Source organism: Dipteris shenzhenensis, chromosome 19 (genome assembly GCF_047967505.1).
Source record: "Dipteris shenzhenensis isolate YYH24624 ecotype China chromosome 19, Dip_SZ_1.0, whole genome shotgun sequence".
Taxonomy (NCBI): domain Eukaryota; kingdom Viridiplantae; phylum Streptophyta; class Polypodiopsida; order Gleicheniales; family Dipteridaceae; genus Dipteris; species Dipteris shenzhenensis.
This window is the reverse complement of record NC_141614.1, coordinates 34,903,774-34,919,511: the sequence shown is the minus strand read 5'-3', so window position 1 is coordinate 34,919,511 and position 15,738 is coordinate 34,903,774. Positions and strand designations below refer to the sequence as shown.

General features: G+C 41.9%; 1 protein-coding gene across 2 annotated transcripts in view; it reads right to left on the bottom strand.

Annotated features, from left to right (window-relative positions):
• The window catches only part of LOC147890389 (transmembrane and coiled-coil domain-containing protein STS1-like), a 74,920-nt gene extending 62,372 nt beyond the window's left edge, over window positions 1–12,548 (bottom strand). Inside the window, exons 1-5 of one of the 2 annotated variants that reach the window (XM_087390547.1) lie at window positions 12,371–12,548; window positions 9,716–9,961; window positions 9,423–9,504; window positions 8,433–9,332; window positions 3,749–3,917 (exon numbers count right to left, since the gene is read on the bottom strand). In XM_087390547.1, coding sequence (XP_087246673.1) covers window positions 3,749–3,917; window positions 8,433–9,332; window positions 9,423–9,504; window positions 9,716–9,936 — 1,372 coding nt within the window. In that variant the 5' untranslated portion in view covers window positions 9,937–9,961; window positions 12,371–12,548. The remainder of the gene's footprint in view (window positions 1–3,748; window positions 3,918–8,432; window positions 9,333–9,422; window positions 9,505–9,715; window positions 9,962–12,370) is intronic. The other variant, XM_087390548.1, reaches the window with a different exon arrangement.
• Window positions 12,549–15,738: the final 3,190 nt, after the last annotated feature.

Below are 15,738 nucleotides of genomic sequence, written 5' to 3'. Positions count from 1 at the left end.
CATTCCAAGAAGCCCTAGAATGAAAACAGGTCACTTCAAAACAAACATACAGATTTCAAATCCCTGAGCTCAACTTGCAGAGTCCTGATGAGTTCAACTTGCAAAATAACTTATCCTAAGAAACATTTAAAAAAATTTAAAACTACAGCTTCACGTCGATATGATCCTATATGATATACAGATATATAGGCATATAACTCAAGCTCTGCCCTCTAACTCATAAAGATCTTCAACTTATCTATTTCAGTCCAGCACAAGAAAGTACTCAAACTATTTTAAGATGCAGAAGAAGATATATCAATGGTAGCAGGAGGGCACAGCAAGAGCATCCATGCCTGGTTTTGATGGCATTGCCATATAATTTATATACTTATTTTGCAAAAATAGGAACTTTAGATTGCTCCACAATGTTCTTAGTTTGCTTCTTATACTTGTGAGCAGCCGCTAATGGAAAATGCCAGGAGCCCAGGCGTTCTAAGGGTGTTCAGGAGGCTCAATGTCCTGCAAAATCCCTCCTGACCTTCTCTCTAGTGAGTACTTATAGATATGCACAGATATCACCCTCTTCATATGTATGCAACATCTTCACTCCACAAATTGCACTGAAGTCATATGTTTGGGATTTAAATGGCTACAAGTGATCTAGCAACCAAGGTTTGCATGAACAAAATTTATCTCACACACTACTACTTCATGAGAATCAGAGTAGGTGCCCCCATTTCCTTCAAATTCACCAAAAGAGCAATCCTACAAAAGGTTTGAACTCGCCACCAAGGATTGAATTGATCACATAAATTCCTCACAAAGCAGTCTCCGAACTCCACACAAAATTTCTAAGGACCACAACGTGAAACACCCTATAATTCCTTAGAGAATGCAAAATGTGAGCTATTGAAAGACAAAATTATGGAGAGATGATATGATGTCAACCACCACCTTGCATGTCACATCATATATCATGAGTTTATAACTTACTTGTGCAGTATAAAAGTATGGTTGCTTCCATATTCTTCTTTGATGATCTTGCTGAAAACCTTATTTGTGAACTCTGCCTATTCATTGGCTCTAGGGTAGTACGGCGCCTCCCCAGTCATGGAGTAGTCTGGCTATCCAAATCAAAGGTCAATTTATATGCACCAGATGCTTTTGGCACGTGCATCACAACAAAGGTTATAGTGAAAAATAACCCAGCAACCTTGACTGGTATACCATTGATGATTCCCAATCAGGGTATCTTACTCTGATCGACCAACTTTATGAGAAAACTAACGTCTAAAGGCCAAAAATCCCTATGAGACCAAAAACTGGACACTTAATGACAATACAACCCCCACAGAGGAAACTAGAGATGTCTACCAAACCTCCAATAAGCTACTAATGAATCAAGGAAAACAAGAAAGAACTCCACGTGTGAGGTGTGTTTCCTACCATATCATGTGTCATATGGTAGTCACTCCCAGTCACGTTTGCAAGTAGCGCTGCTCCACCATACGCTTCTCTGTGACGACCCACAACAGGCTCACCGCTCCACCGTACGATCAAGTTCTCTATAGACCACAATGTAACTTGCAATCTTCCTTCTGATCGATGCCAGAAGCTTCAAGCTACAAAGGCTACACCGCTATGCTATATTAGTACGGTTGAATTTCTTTGCATTTGCTATTACAGTTATATTTTCTATTTCACTTGAATTTGCTATTGCACTTGCATATCCTGTCTGCAACAATTTCAATTGCATTTGCTTCATTGATATTAGGCTTGCATAGCCTGTCTCGCTTTGCTAAAGCGCTTGCATCCACAATTTGTTTTTCCATTTGCTATTTCACTTGATTTCCCTAGTCCTTTGTGCTTCATATGTTACGTCAATCACATCCATCGATGACGGTATCCTTTGGTTACAACTTCCAATCGTTATTCTCTCTTTCTCTAATGCAATCTGCATTTCGTTTCTTTTTTTGTGGGTTAGCCTTCAGGACAAGCTCACATTAGGAGTTTGTCTATACTAACGAGCTTGCAAAGGACTTCCGTTCTCATGCCAGTGCAGCTGCTCATGAAATGCAATTCACATCTGATGCATCATCATCCCAGAAGACAGTGACGTACAGGGAGACTCAGAAGGTGAAGATAGTGATCCGGATGGGGATGATGATGAGGAAGACCAGGAGGCGGTGAAACATGAGAAGGAATCGCATGGGCCATGGGCCAACTAGTGTCTGGAGTATGGTATTTACGCATTTATTAATGTTCTTCCATCATTATAGGCCTTTAGTTGCTATTTTATTTCAGGCCACAGTTTGGATTTGGAATTTCTAGCTGTATGGGATTCTGTAACCTAATAACTATTAACAGGCTTTTGCATAGGCTTGTATGATCCCACAGGCTGCATACCCCTTATTTGGCAAGAAAAGAGGGGGAGGGGGAGGGGGGAGGCGTTCAGTCTTAAATTATCAGTAATCCATCTGTATATACTGCCCATTCGCCCTTCTTCCTTGCCTCCATCACCTTCTTGATCGCCTCCTTCTGTTGCTCACTCTGCATGACCTTTGTTGATGAAGATGTCCCTTTGAGATTTGCTCTGTTCATGAGGATGTCTTGTCTTGCTTTTGCATGTTTAAACTTGATAATCCATGGCTTCTCGAATGTCTCATCCTTTCCCACTCTCCATGCATTCTAAATCTGTGTTTGATCCACACTAAACTTATCATGCATATATTTCCTGGTTGTCTCCAAAGGGCTTTATTTTGCTGCCTGTTCTTCTCCTCAAAATCCCCTTGAATGAGTATCTCAAGGTCTATGCAATTCTGCTATGTTTTCTGACCATGTCTTGGGCTTAGACTGCTTCCAATTTAGCTTCTACTTTAGCCTCCATTTACTTAGATCCAATATTCACTGTCTTTTTTGCCTTTTCTAGGCTCCTCTTCAGAACTGCATTCTCTTTCAGCACGGCCTCTAATGCGGATGCATCTGTTGTATGAACTTCTCCCTTCTTCAGTTCTTGTCTAGCTTCCACCAACTCCAACTCAAAAGCCTTGATGTTGGACGCTTGTCCATCTTGCTTTTGTTTCAATGCATCGTTTCCTCTTTCAGGGCATCAATTGTATCTAATCAGTTCAAGCATAGCATGGCCTCTTGATCACAATGAAGCCTGCATTCACTGAAGTGGCAAGGGGAGGTAATGTCCAATGTCCATAATTTTCTTTAGGGCATTGAGCATCGAGAGGGAGGAGGCAAGAGGGGAAGGGAGATGGGTTGGGTGGGTCACTGGGTTGCAGCCGGCTTTGAACATTAATAACACCCTTAAACTTGTGAGCATTTGCAAAATGTTTTTGTTTCTTTAAACTCCGATCTTTGAAGCCTTATCCATTCAACAAGTAAAACTCTGTTTTAAAAAGTTTACTCCCTTCTTAGAACCCAAGATGAGAGAATGAATTACACAAGATACAGCAAAAATACTACATCGGCATAAAAAGACAACCCTTAACAAGATAAGGGTTAAGCCAAGCTTCCACAGAGGTACTTTCAAGGGTAGCTTGATTTTAAACATCACTTTAGAAGGAACACAAAAACAACTCCATGTAACTATGAAAGATGACCTGTTATTGACGAAGCAAGCTACTTTCTACACTGAAACTTTCACTTAAGCTTGAATTTAACTGATATAAAAGTTTCTACAAACATCATTTTAGAAGAAACGCAAAAACAACTCAATGTAACCTATAATAGGAAAACAGTTGTGTCAATTCATGACCTCCAGTCAGGGCTAGGAGTGCTCCCCCAGTTAAAGCAGCTGCACCAATGAGACCACCCCGTTTCCATCTAGCCCAACTTTTCCGATTATCATCCTTATCATCCTTATTTGCCTCTCTCTCCTCCTGGGCAGCCATGGCAGAATATGCGACCATGATCTCCATTGCTGCCTGCAAATACACAGCGAGCCATCAGTAGCAAGATATGCTATATAGAATTAACCATGTCATTTGTTGACAGTGTTTTGCACATTAAAACAGATGAACAAATATTTCTTGAAGATATCAAAGATGGGACACAATTGACCGCAACTATAAGGGACAGAAGCTTAGTCACCTATAGTATAAACCCGGTTTATGCATACACAAGATCTTGGGTTATATAGCTTCCAAGTGTCTTCATTACTACTGGCTGCTGCTCCTGGGCCATTTCTTGAAGATTTCAAAGATGGGACACAATTGACCAACGTAACACTCCTCCCTCAACTATAAGGGACAGAAACAGCTTAATTGCCTATAGTATACACCCGATTGAGAAAGGCCATTGTGAGCAGTTCATGCATACACAAGATCTTGGGTTATATAGCTTCCAATTGTATTCATTACTGGCTGCTGCTCCTGGAACCCCGCCCCCCTCCCCCAAGCCCATTGCCTCCCACTACTCTTGGTTGCTCAGCCCGCCCTCACCAGGCCGCTCTCATCCACCCGCCCCTTTCCACTTTTGTCCCCTTCCTCCTTGCTCCCTGCTCCTTCCCTGCCTCTTGTGGCAGCCTGTGTAGTCCCTGCCTGAGCTTCTCCCCTTACACGCTGCTATGCCAGACCATCTGGCATTAGCAGCACCTAGCAAATGTAGCAGCTCATAGTGCCTGGGTGCCCTGCCCTTGGGCAAAGCGTCCCCCCTCCTCGCCCCCCCTCCCCCCTGAGGATTACCAGAATTCGAGCGACTGCGTTTGAGCGAGGTGATGGTTCGAGCGAGGAATTTCATAACTTTTGACATTCTAGTGTGATGTTTTATGTTCAAAAAGTAGCATTCATTGCTTACTTTTATAGTTGTTGTCCTACCCATGATATTGTGAGTAATCAATTGTCTTATAGACAAACAACAATTTCTGAAAATGTTTGGCAATGTTTTTCAAAAGTCAACGAAGGAGGGGTGGAAGAAAGGGGTCAAAGTATGTGTTTTTCTTGTGCAATTTCCATTTTCAAGGCAAAAAAATAATGGGAGGAAGAGCCTCCCTAGAGACCGCGATATCGCGGCCTCTTGGGAGGCTCCTCTTGCCAATTTTATTTGGGCCATAACTTGGTCAATTGGACTCCAAATATGGTCATGTTTGTAGTCAAAACGATCGGAATGATATGAATGAATACCTTTATCATGTTAAAGTGTCAAAATCCTAGATCTTTAGAAAGTTTATACTTATGTTTGTTTCATGAGAGTCGGACCTTATCAAACTCTATATTTAATTATGACCATGGATTTTTCTCATATAGAGCCTGGGTCCTTGGTTTCCTCCCTCCATTCTAGAGGTGTATACATGGTCAAGGACATATGAAGGTGATCCATATTTAGTTAGCATCATCATGGTCATAAGGTGATCAATAATTTAATAGTTCCATAGTTTAAACATTTTATTCATGTGATCATTTTGTGTACAAAATGGATCAAATCATGTCGGTAGCATAAAAATTGATGAGCTACAAATAGTTGTTTGTGAGAGATTTTGCTAGGAGGAGCTTCTATATCATCGGTGGGACTATTGTTGCCATGTATGTAACTCCATAAAATAAAGAAACATGTTCAACTCACGTGCTACCTTACATGATTTTGAGTGATCGCCTCAAGGTGTAGACATTGCAACATTTTTCCTTTTGTATCTATTGAATGATTGTTAACTTGCATCTATTTATTATTTATCGAATAATAGGTTTTCTCTTTGTATGTTGCCAAGAATTTTCCCTTTGGTATTCATTGAATGATTGCTGACTTGCATGGATTTATGAGTTATCCAATAGTAAGTTTAATCTTTGTAAGTTGCCAAGAATCATACAAAAAATAATTTAAAACAATCTGTAATAGTGTTATGTAGATTCAACCATTTTTACTAAAAACTTATTGCTCCTACAAGTTTAGACAAAGTTCCTCATAACTGTCGCTCGAACTTTGGGCTCGCTCGAACGCAGCGCTCGATGTTTTAGCTTACCCCCCCCCCCCCCCCCCTCACTCAGCCTATCTTCTCACCCCCTCCACAGCTGCACTCAGCCTGCCAGAAGTTAACGGTTTCAGCCCTGACTCTTCAGCCCGTCGTCCTCCCTCCTTTTCGCCCCTCTTCCTTCTCCCTCACTCTGCTCTCCCTCCTCCTTCGTCCTTCCTCCTCCTTTGTCCATCCTTCCCATCTTTCCCATGTTTTCCACTCAGCTCAACAGACTACTGAGCTCCTGCTTAGCACAGCCACACGTATCTGGGATTGTACTTAGATTTTGTTATTCCTTGGTAGCAAGGCTACACAAGAGCGACAAGATGTAAAGCATCATGTTCCACGCTTCCCAGTGACTCAAATTTTTGCAATAAGCTAGGAAATATGAGGACATCGTCGGTTCCTAGGTGCACATTTTGGAATTGTACTTGAAACTCCCAAAACTGCAACCTCAAGGATTGGTTTGCAGAAGATGATACTGGTTCTAGAGGACTCTTAACACCCTCCTGCAGATATCTTTTAGAGACCTTGAGTGGACGTGAACTCCATCACAGGGACAACATGGCCGGCTTGCCAAGACAAGTGTCTCCAATTTAGAAAGTCTGTCCACATGGCCAAGACTTAGCTGCGCTTAGCAAGGCACACCCCTTCTCAAAGGCAAAGGACCAATGCCGCATCACAGTCACCCTTCAGAGAAATCCATTCCCCGCCGCTAGTGGAGGGCCAGTGGCTTTGGATCCTGCAGAGGTTTTGGAGGTGAGAAGAAAGGGAAGCATGCACCCACAAATGCCCACATGCAGGCCCGGATCAAGATCCAGTGGACACAAAGCTGCCAGAAGCACCACCAGTTTCAGAAGATGCTGGCTTTGAAGGTCATATCGACTTCGGAATCTCCGCTTCCTCCAAAGTCCCCAATCAGCTCCTCTCTTCAAACCACCTTGAACCAAGCCATCCCAAATTCCTCCCCAACGAACCTCCCAATCCTAGCCATCCCACAATCCTCCCCCACAGCCGACCAAGATGAGGACCCTCTTCTCACTGCTTGCCCCTGGTAGCCTTTCTCACTCTCCTTGACCCCAAATCTGCTCCCGCCTTCCCTGCCTTCTTCTCATCCTGCTCTCCATCCCTCCCTTCCCTCCTCCCCAATGTCCCCAGTCGCCCCCCCCCCCAGTTACCAATGTACCCAATCCCTCCCCCCCTCTCTCTCCACCTCCCTAAACTAAGAAGGCCTCTTCACAAGATGAGTTTGCCACTCCCTTCCAATCACCCTCCTGTTCAGTAACAAGCTTGGTTTGATGTGGGATCATTACTGACGTGTCACCTTGAGTCCTTCAATTGATGGTCTGTCAGGAAATGATGACGTGACAAGTTGTGAGTATTAAAATCACAAAATTTTCAACTCTTGAGACAATCATGAACTTGGCCCTAGCGCAAGTACCTATTTCAATCCTTGTGATAACTGCAGTTACTCCAAACTTTCTAGACAACATTCGCAATGTGTGTCTGAGGCCTTGACTTTGGGATCCTCACAAGATGCAATCCGATCAATGTCACCTCACACCTCAACTTAGATCTTCTTACACCAAGTCAGCAGCTCAACAAGAACTCTATCATCTCAGTCTTTGAAATTACATAATGATTCCTCCAAACTACTGACCGTGCATAGATATCATTCAGCCAAAGACGGGTAGATTGTGGCATCAAGTAATCCACACTGCCATGTTTTTGAATTCCATTTTGTTGCCTCTAGTGCAGAAGAGTTGACTCCTCTGTTTGACCACATTTTGGCACGGCGACCAAGCAATCAGGGTCATGCATTAACCCTCCGCCCATGCCCTTCTTGTGACTCAATATGTGTAGAGCTACCTGCACTTGACTGTGCTTGAATTTCTAAAGTACAATCCTTGATGTATGCATGGAATAACCACCTTTTTATCTTTCACATTATTGACATACCATAGTTTCAGAGAACGGGAAAAACCAGTACCATGGAACAGGAAAACCAGTAGTCTTCCTAAGCCCTCGATTAGTTGAGCAAGCAACATAACGAGAAACATCCAGGTAATAATAGCCCACGGCTGCAACTAATCCAAACTGGTTACTTGAAATCATGGAGATTTGTAATCTTTACAACATAGTTTAGAATAGTAAGTAGCTCGCAAGACTTGAAAAAGTAGGCAAACAACAAGCTCCTCAATGCCACAAACACAGATTCTACTTTGCACAGTTATGGTCCTTGAACGTAGAAATAACACAACTGGCCTCAGGAATATGCAATTAAATTCAACATTGCAACTTTCTGAATATCTATTCTGGCTTTTCTTAAGAATTTCTTAATGGGATTACTTTGGCAAATGTTCACACTACTGGAGCACTTCGGACACTGAGGACAAAGACCTTCTAAGATCTGTATCAAAAATAAATTCCTGTTCAGATATTTCAGATGAAAGGAGACCCCTAACAGGAGTTAGATGACTTGGAGTATACATACCATTTTTGTCCACTTCACATCGAGCCACATTGCCAAGAGTCGAAGAGCTACACGCTGGCGAGCATCATAACCCCTCCTGAGCTTTGATTCATCTTTATCTTTTTCTAAAGGAACATCAGCCACAGATGCAGAAAGAAGTTCATAGAGCACTGCTACCTTCCTTTGTCGTGTCAACAGCCTACCTTCTGATATCGGACTGTCTTTTAAAAAAAAATCTGATGCATCTTTCTCCATGGTTTCATCCATTGGCGATTCCCTCAATCTCTTTACGTCAACATGTTCTTTCGTAGTAATTTGGATTTCAGGTTCTTTGTGGAATGCAGATGTCTCTGAAACATTTGAGTTATTTTCACTATGGCAAGGACCAAAGTAGTCTTCCCTTAGCATAGGCACTCCACCTGAGCCATCTGCTGTTCTGCAATCAATATTGGTTCCTTGAAGATTCTCACTAAGACCACAAGTAGATGATGCCACAGTAATATCACACAAACTAGAGCTTTCCTGAGCTTTTTCCCTGAAAGGAGCTTCAGATGGTGTAAAGTCATTTCTTCCATCTGAATCAGTTTTACCACTTTCTACAACATTCCCAAAACTTTCAGACCTGCCAGTTCTTTCTGTTTTGCCTCTTGCTGGCATACAAGAGGACGTGGATGCATTCAATAAGTTTGCAGATGAATCAGATACATTTTCTGAAGCTGGCGACTCAAAAGGAGCACCTTCAAAATCCCCACTACATTCCAAACACTGTGCGGGGTGATCTCCATCATGGGAAACTGAGACTACTGAGAAGCGTTGCTCCTCAAAAGTGAGGGCAAGGGTGTCCACTGCTGCAGCTAAATTTACCTGCGCATTACTGGATGTCGAGCTATCCTCTTCCTCCTCTGAAAGGATTCTTAAAAACTGCGTAACAAAAGCAAAGGCATTGAAGAAAACAGGGCACCTTTTTAACATTTTCCAATCAGAACTCGACAAAAAATGTATGTAACCTACCGCTCCTACATGGAACTTGGCATCTGGAGACACTGCTGTTTGCTCTAATCCAGCCCAAGCTTTTGAATCTATTTTCAGATACCTGCCACATGACACCTCTTGATACCTCATCCACCAAGCCTCATCTATTGAATATTGGGGAGAACGCTTGCCAGCAGGTTTTATTGTTTTCCTCTCAAAAGAGAAAATAAAGGCAATAAAAGAGAAGGAACAAAACCTCCTGGCCATAAGATAATCAAACTCTCTGTCCAATAACAACACGCCCCAGAAAGGAGACAAAGTCTGAAATAAACCTGAAAATTAAGCGGAGCAAACCAGAACGTGGGCTGATCCATAAGGAATCATCCTTTTCGTTGTACTCTGCCAATTCTGTTGCCACTGGATCATCATGTGTCACCGTAAAACAAGCATCTGCGCGAGAAGGTGAGGAGCATTGGTGAATCTGAGCTTGGTGTAGGGCCAGAGCTAGCAATGCACCTGCTGCATAGCGATGCACTGGCTGCAATTCTGCCATTAAGCTTCCTCCTCTGACCTCTGCACTGGAAAAAAAGGTAATGTGTTAAATTCCCAGTAGAAATTTCTATTATAATTTACACTTGCAGAAAAAACTATATTTCATGAAATAGAGAATATCTGGCCAATGAAAGCACTCTAGCAGAAGCAATTGGGAAATTGATTAGAGAATTGCCTGCAGATATAACCACTGCCCAAAAAAAAAAAAACATGATTCCTCAAGTCTTCAATGTCAGGAAATGACGTGCTCACATGGTACAAAAACATATACATGCCTAATATGCTCTTATGAAGTCACAAAGTTTCCACATGAAAAATGTATTACCTTCACGAGACGCAAATAAATCCAATCTTACAAATGATGTCTGGACTTTAGAAGGTCAGTGATATCAACTGAAACAAAAAAACAAGGGTGGGAGGCCGGGGAAAGAGATGATACGATATTATATGATATGATATATTTCCTACGTTGATACAACAGGGAACACGGACGAGGAGCCTTTGCTTATCAAAGGAAACAGCTTGCAGCTCTACAAATAGCTGTCAATGACACAAGTCATTGTGCTGATGACTCATCTTGCCAGAGTGTGTACCTGTCCAAGTCTACCATAGTGTCCCAAGACTTCTTTTTTTACACAGGAACCCACAGTTTTGTGGGTTGGAAAAAGAGATTGTGCCGACTTAAGGGTGTGAGTTTCTTTTTATTATTCTTCTTTATTAGCAGTGAGTTTAATTACCGTGAGCTTATTTATCTTGTTTTTTTTTGGATGTGATATGCCCACTCCTTAGCTAAGAAGTTATGATGGTCATCTTCACGGGATCGTCAACCCAAGTCCGCCATATTGACCGCCTCTTGAAGAAAGAAATCTTCTCATTTAAGTGCCCATATCTCAACCTTGGGGTGTGTATCTCTTTTATAGAAGGCCATCTTCTCCTTCAGTTCATTACCATTCTTGTATTCATATTACAAAGCTCTCTGATGGCAATCTCTGTCCAATTCATCCAGTCTCCCATAAGCCATTTATGCAACTATTGCGCTATACCAACCTTTGAGCTTTGTAGCTCCCATCGCCTCTATCACTCTCTATCTTTGTTCCTGTAACAAGATACTGGATGGTGCAATGAATGTCTCAACTTGTAGGGAGTCTGGATTTTCGTTCCAATTCCCTTCTGAATTTGTTTTGCACAATCTCTAGTGTCTTCCAACATTCAATGGCTAGTCCTTGCGTCCAAGTTTAGCATCCACTGAGAATTGCTGTCCACGAGAGTGCAATGCATAAAAACTTTCTATTCTGCAACTGATTTTCTACATTTTCTCTGAAGGAAGCTCTAGAACTTCTCCACTTATGAGTTCCATTTGTGGTTGTTTGCAAACTCAGGGCCCAAATATATGTACAGCTGGACGACCTCCAAGCTTTCCCTATCAAAAATGGAATTTAAGTTGCTTATGTCACATTTCAATGACCGTGGATTTTGCCTCATATTTCACTTGCATGCAGAAAACTGACCAAGTTTGCTGGAGGCAAATAGATGTCTTTTTCAAAACTTTCACGTCATGTCTTGTGATATCTCATGAACGAAACCAAATCAACAGAATATACCAGCATAAGGAGGCTGTACCTTCTGTATGTATCCCTGACCAGTTTTGTATTATCAGTCCTCATATATGTTGCTAATCTGTTTCTTATGTGGGTGGTAGTTGCTACAGTCGTGATAGGTAGATATGGCATTAATGTAGAAGAAATGAATTTTAATTCTGGCCTGAATTATCTCCACTTACGCTTACAGCTCTTCACAGGTCCCTCGTTCTCCTTGAGCTTCCCAGGGGCTGGGTTGATTATCGCCTCACTACATGGCATTGGTTTTATGTCATCACAGCTTGTCGAAGTATTTGGAATTGCATATCAAGCTCATCCAAGGCTGGTCAGGAGGCCTTTCTCAATTTAAAGCCATGATTTCGTTGTCATAATCGCAGCGCTCAGCACTACTTAATGCTCCTTCTTTTCTATTTTGTGTATCGTGTATCCTGCTCTTTAAGCATTGTGCGTATCTTACATCTAGCTTATATTCTACGATCTTTCTGGATCAAGAGTTGTGCACCTGGCATTACGATTTGAAGTTCTTAATTTTGTGTTGTAAAATCGATAAGAAGGGAATTAAAGTTCGAAGAGCTTCTGCCAGTGTATTTATATAAAGGTATTTCGTTTAAATCCGTCCTGGTTTTGCCAATCCGTGAAGTTAGAAGTTGCTGCCTCTTCCGTCAAAGAACAGGAAACAGTAAAATTCGCAAGGAACACTCGAATGGCATCTTTGAAATTTGTTGTGCCTGTATGGAAAAAGTATGTAGAGAGAGCAAGGGCGTTCCAAGCGAACGCAAAACCGCTGAAAAATGGGCTAGAATCCGAGCTGTTGTGGGAAAAAGTGCAAGAACTCACCTGATGATTAGCGGTGGAGCGGCTGAAAAAACTGTACAGGCATGGAATGGGAAGAGAGTTCGTCGACAAAATCGAAATGGGCGATCGAAATACAGATCGAAGGAAGGATTTGAAAGGTCGATTGGAGAATTTAAGAAAAGCCAAGCATTTGGGTCCTTTCAACTTTGTTGTTGTCACTTTTGAGTGGCTTTGTTGGAATGTTCAATTTGTTGAGGGGATGCCAAGTCATACTTTACACGGCAGGACGGCCACCTGACACGACGTCCAAGGCTCCTCTTGACCTCACCTCCCTCACCTGACCTTGGTAACTCAAAGGTTGTTCTCACGAGCCCCACTGGTTGTCAACTGTGTTCACCTCGATTGGTCAAGCCTAGAGTTCACCCGCAATATTGGCTCTGATATCACCTCGTGTCCCGCTATACGAACATTATCACCTGTCTCGCCTTGCTCTGGCCCATGAGACCGCCAGGTGGCAGTTATCCACCATCGGTTAATGACTCGCCATCACCAATCGAAATTCAAGGGTGCATAGCTACCACCGTTGGCGCCCCCCCCGAAATCTAAGGTTCAATTCTGGCCACCTAACGGCACATTTGCTCATCTTCCGTCGCGTGGCCCTGTCTAGAGTGCCATTGTATGTGCACAGGCTTTCAATGTCCACAAAACCCAACAAACTATGTAGGATGAAACCTCAAGCTTTCAAATTTACTCGAGAGATTCATCTTCACAATTTTTAAAATTCATTAAAAAAAACCTGAAAAACCTGTGAAGCTTTCTATATCTACAAACATAAAACTTCTATGTGAACACGGTCATTGATTCCGCCTACCTTTCATTTGTGGCACTTCAAAGTTCACACACAACTATCGTTATGAGAACACGTCTTGTTGCAGTTTTTCATCACCGGTCCAATACTTTGAGTTCTAGATCTTTGTGCATGTTGCACAAACAAGACGCTCTTTCATCCCAACTATTGTATTAATAAGACAGCAATGACCTTAAAGAAGGAAGGTTGCCTCAAGTTTTGACCAAAAGAGCTAACCACCTTGGGGAGTTATATTAAGTATGTAGCTACTTGGAGTTTCTACAGTGTAATGAATCAATGGAGTACTTTAGCTTATAAAGCGTGGTTGTGACACAAAACAAGTTCCTATACAATGTTTAGAAGCTCTATGTTGGTCTACTTTAGTCTAGTTCAAGCATTCAAACAATAAACAAGGTCTTAAGCTTTACATTCCCCCCTCTCCCCCCCGCCCTTCACATAACAAGGCAAAGTTTATAATTTTGCACCTCACACCCACCATCTCAATTTCAACGAAACAAACTCCATCGTATCCCATATTATTAAGCTAAGTTTTGGAGTTCCACTATCTAAATCAAAAGGGAGGGAGGTGCACGTGCACACGTGTACAAGCGGGGGCAGGGGGAGTGGTATAAAGGAAGCCAAAATATTTTGCCATGTGTTGATTCTACCACATTCCCTTCTTCGCCACCTCACGCAAAGTACAAATCCCCAGGGGCTACGAGGGGGAGGCGGATACAGAGGGAAGGGAGAGAAGAGCGAGAGGGAAGGGGGAGAGAGAGAGAAGGAGGAGAGAGATGGATAAATGAAGAGAGAAATGGAGACGTGGCCCTTCAATAGCAAGGCCTGTGGATCAGGACTTGCAAAAAGATTGCAGGCCTGCGATGATTAAGTCTTATAGCATAGCTTAATCGGTGATTAGCTAAGTGAAAAGAGAGAAATTAATTGATTTTTGGTAGAGGAGGTGAAATAGAGGAGTATTCACCTCCTCTCCCATTTTAATTAGTTTTGGTGCACGGAGGCTTAATTAACCTATGTTTATCTATGGCTTAGTTTATTTACACTTTAATTAAGCTATGTTTCTCTATGGTTTTATTTATTTATTCATGTCTTAGTTTATTTTATGCATAGAGTATCAATGTATACATATATATATATTCATTGATAAATGTATTATGTATCAATGTGCAAGGGGGCTTCCGCAAACGTTCAAGAAAAGATTTGAACCCAAAACCTTCCTTTCCCAACTTGTGAGCAATACCATCAAGCTACAAAGTAATATTATATTCCCTTTTCCTTATGACAGTATTATAAAGCCTCCTTTCCCTATGCATACCCTTCATAAGTGGTCCCCCTTTTTTAATGCCCCTCCTTATTGGCCGTGTAGGGGTCCTAAAGGATGGACCGATTAGTTTTTTGTTTGCTAATCAGGCCCATCCCACTTCTTTCAATTCATTTGGTCAACTTGACCACTTTAAGTTTTGCTTTAGTGGTTGTTTAAGGATCAGCTCCTAATATGTTGTTAGGGTCAAGTTTTTGTCCTCTTGTGGAGGTTTTAAATGCCTTTGTCTTTTATTGGGTATTTCTCTCTAGATATGGAGGCTCTCTTTGTCTCTTGTATGACACTACTCTTACCAAAATAGCCACATCCCCACTTTTATTTAATGCTCCGTCCCACTTTTATTTAATGCTCCGTCCCACTTTTATTTAATGCTCCGTCCCACTTTTATTTAATGGTCCATCTACCATCACACACACACACCTCTTTCACCTCTTTTCTCTAGTCTCTTTCACTCATCTACCTAGAGTACAAGATATCATCTTTTTCCAATATACATGTCATTGATCCATTGACTCAATCTACTCTAACAATCACATAATTTCTCTTAGTATTCTATGGCACCACATTTCTCGACACCCCCAAGCAACTTTACACTTAAACTTATAATGACATTCCAAAAGGAAGGGCCTTAGTGGGATCCCCACCTTGTTTAATTCAACCTCTCCCCTCCCCATGCGTGAGATTGCCCCTCCCCCTTTCCCCTTTATTGTGCCTCCCTTTTCCCCCTTTATTTAATTCAAGCTCTCCCCCCTTTATCCCACTCCCCCTTTCCTCCCTCCCCCACAAACTAATTGATTAATTGCCCCCAAATTCAATCTAGGAGTACCTATATGCAAATTGAGTGCAATGGATTAATGTATTTTTTTTTCATTTGTTTGATTGTTTGAACAAGAGTTAGCCTGCAAATGATAAGCCACTGGTGCACTTTCAAACATTTTGAGACTTGCAACACTTTAGATTTGCAATGAGAAGCTTGATGTGATAGTAAAGTTACCGGATAGGTATATGGACTAATGAGATCTCCAAGTAAGAACTTTGCAATTGTGGTATTTGAATAGCCGAGAATGGCTTGAGCTTTACACCAATAGGTAAGGTGCTCTGTCATCACTATTAGATAGAAACTTCCTAAACTCTGCATAAAAGATTTTGCATGGTTATAATGAGTGTCACAGTCTTTTCTTTCTGCTTTACTTGGCATTTAGAGCCTCGTGTTGATAGGCATTG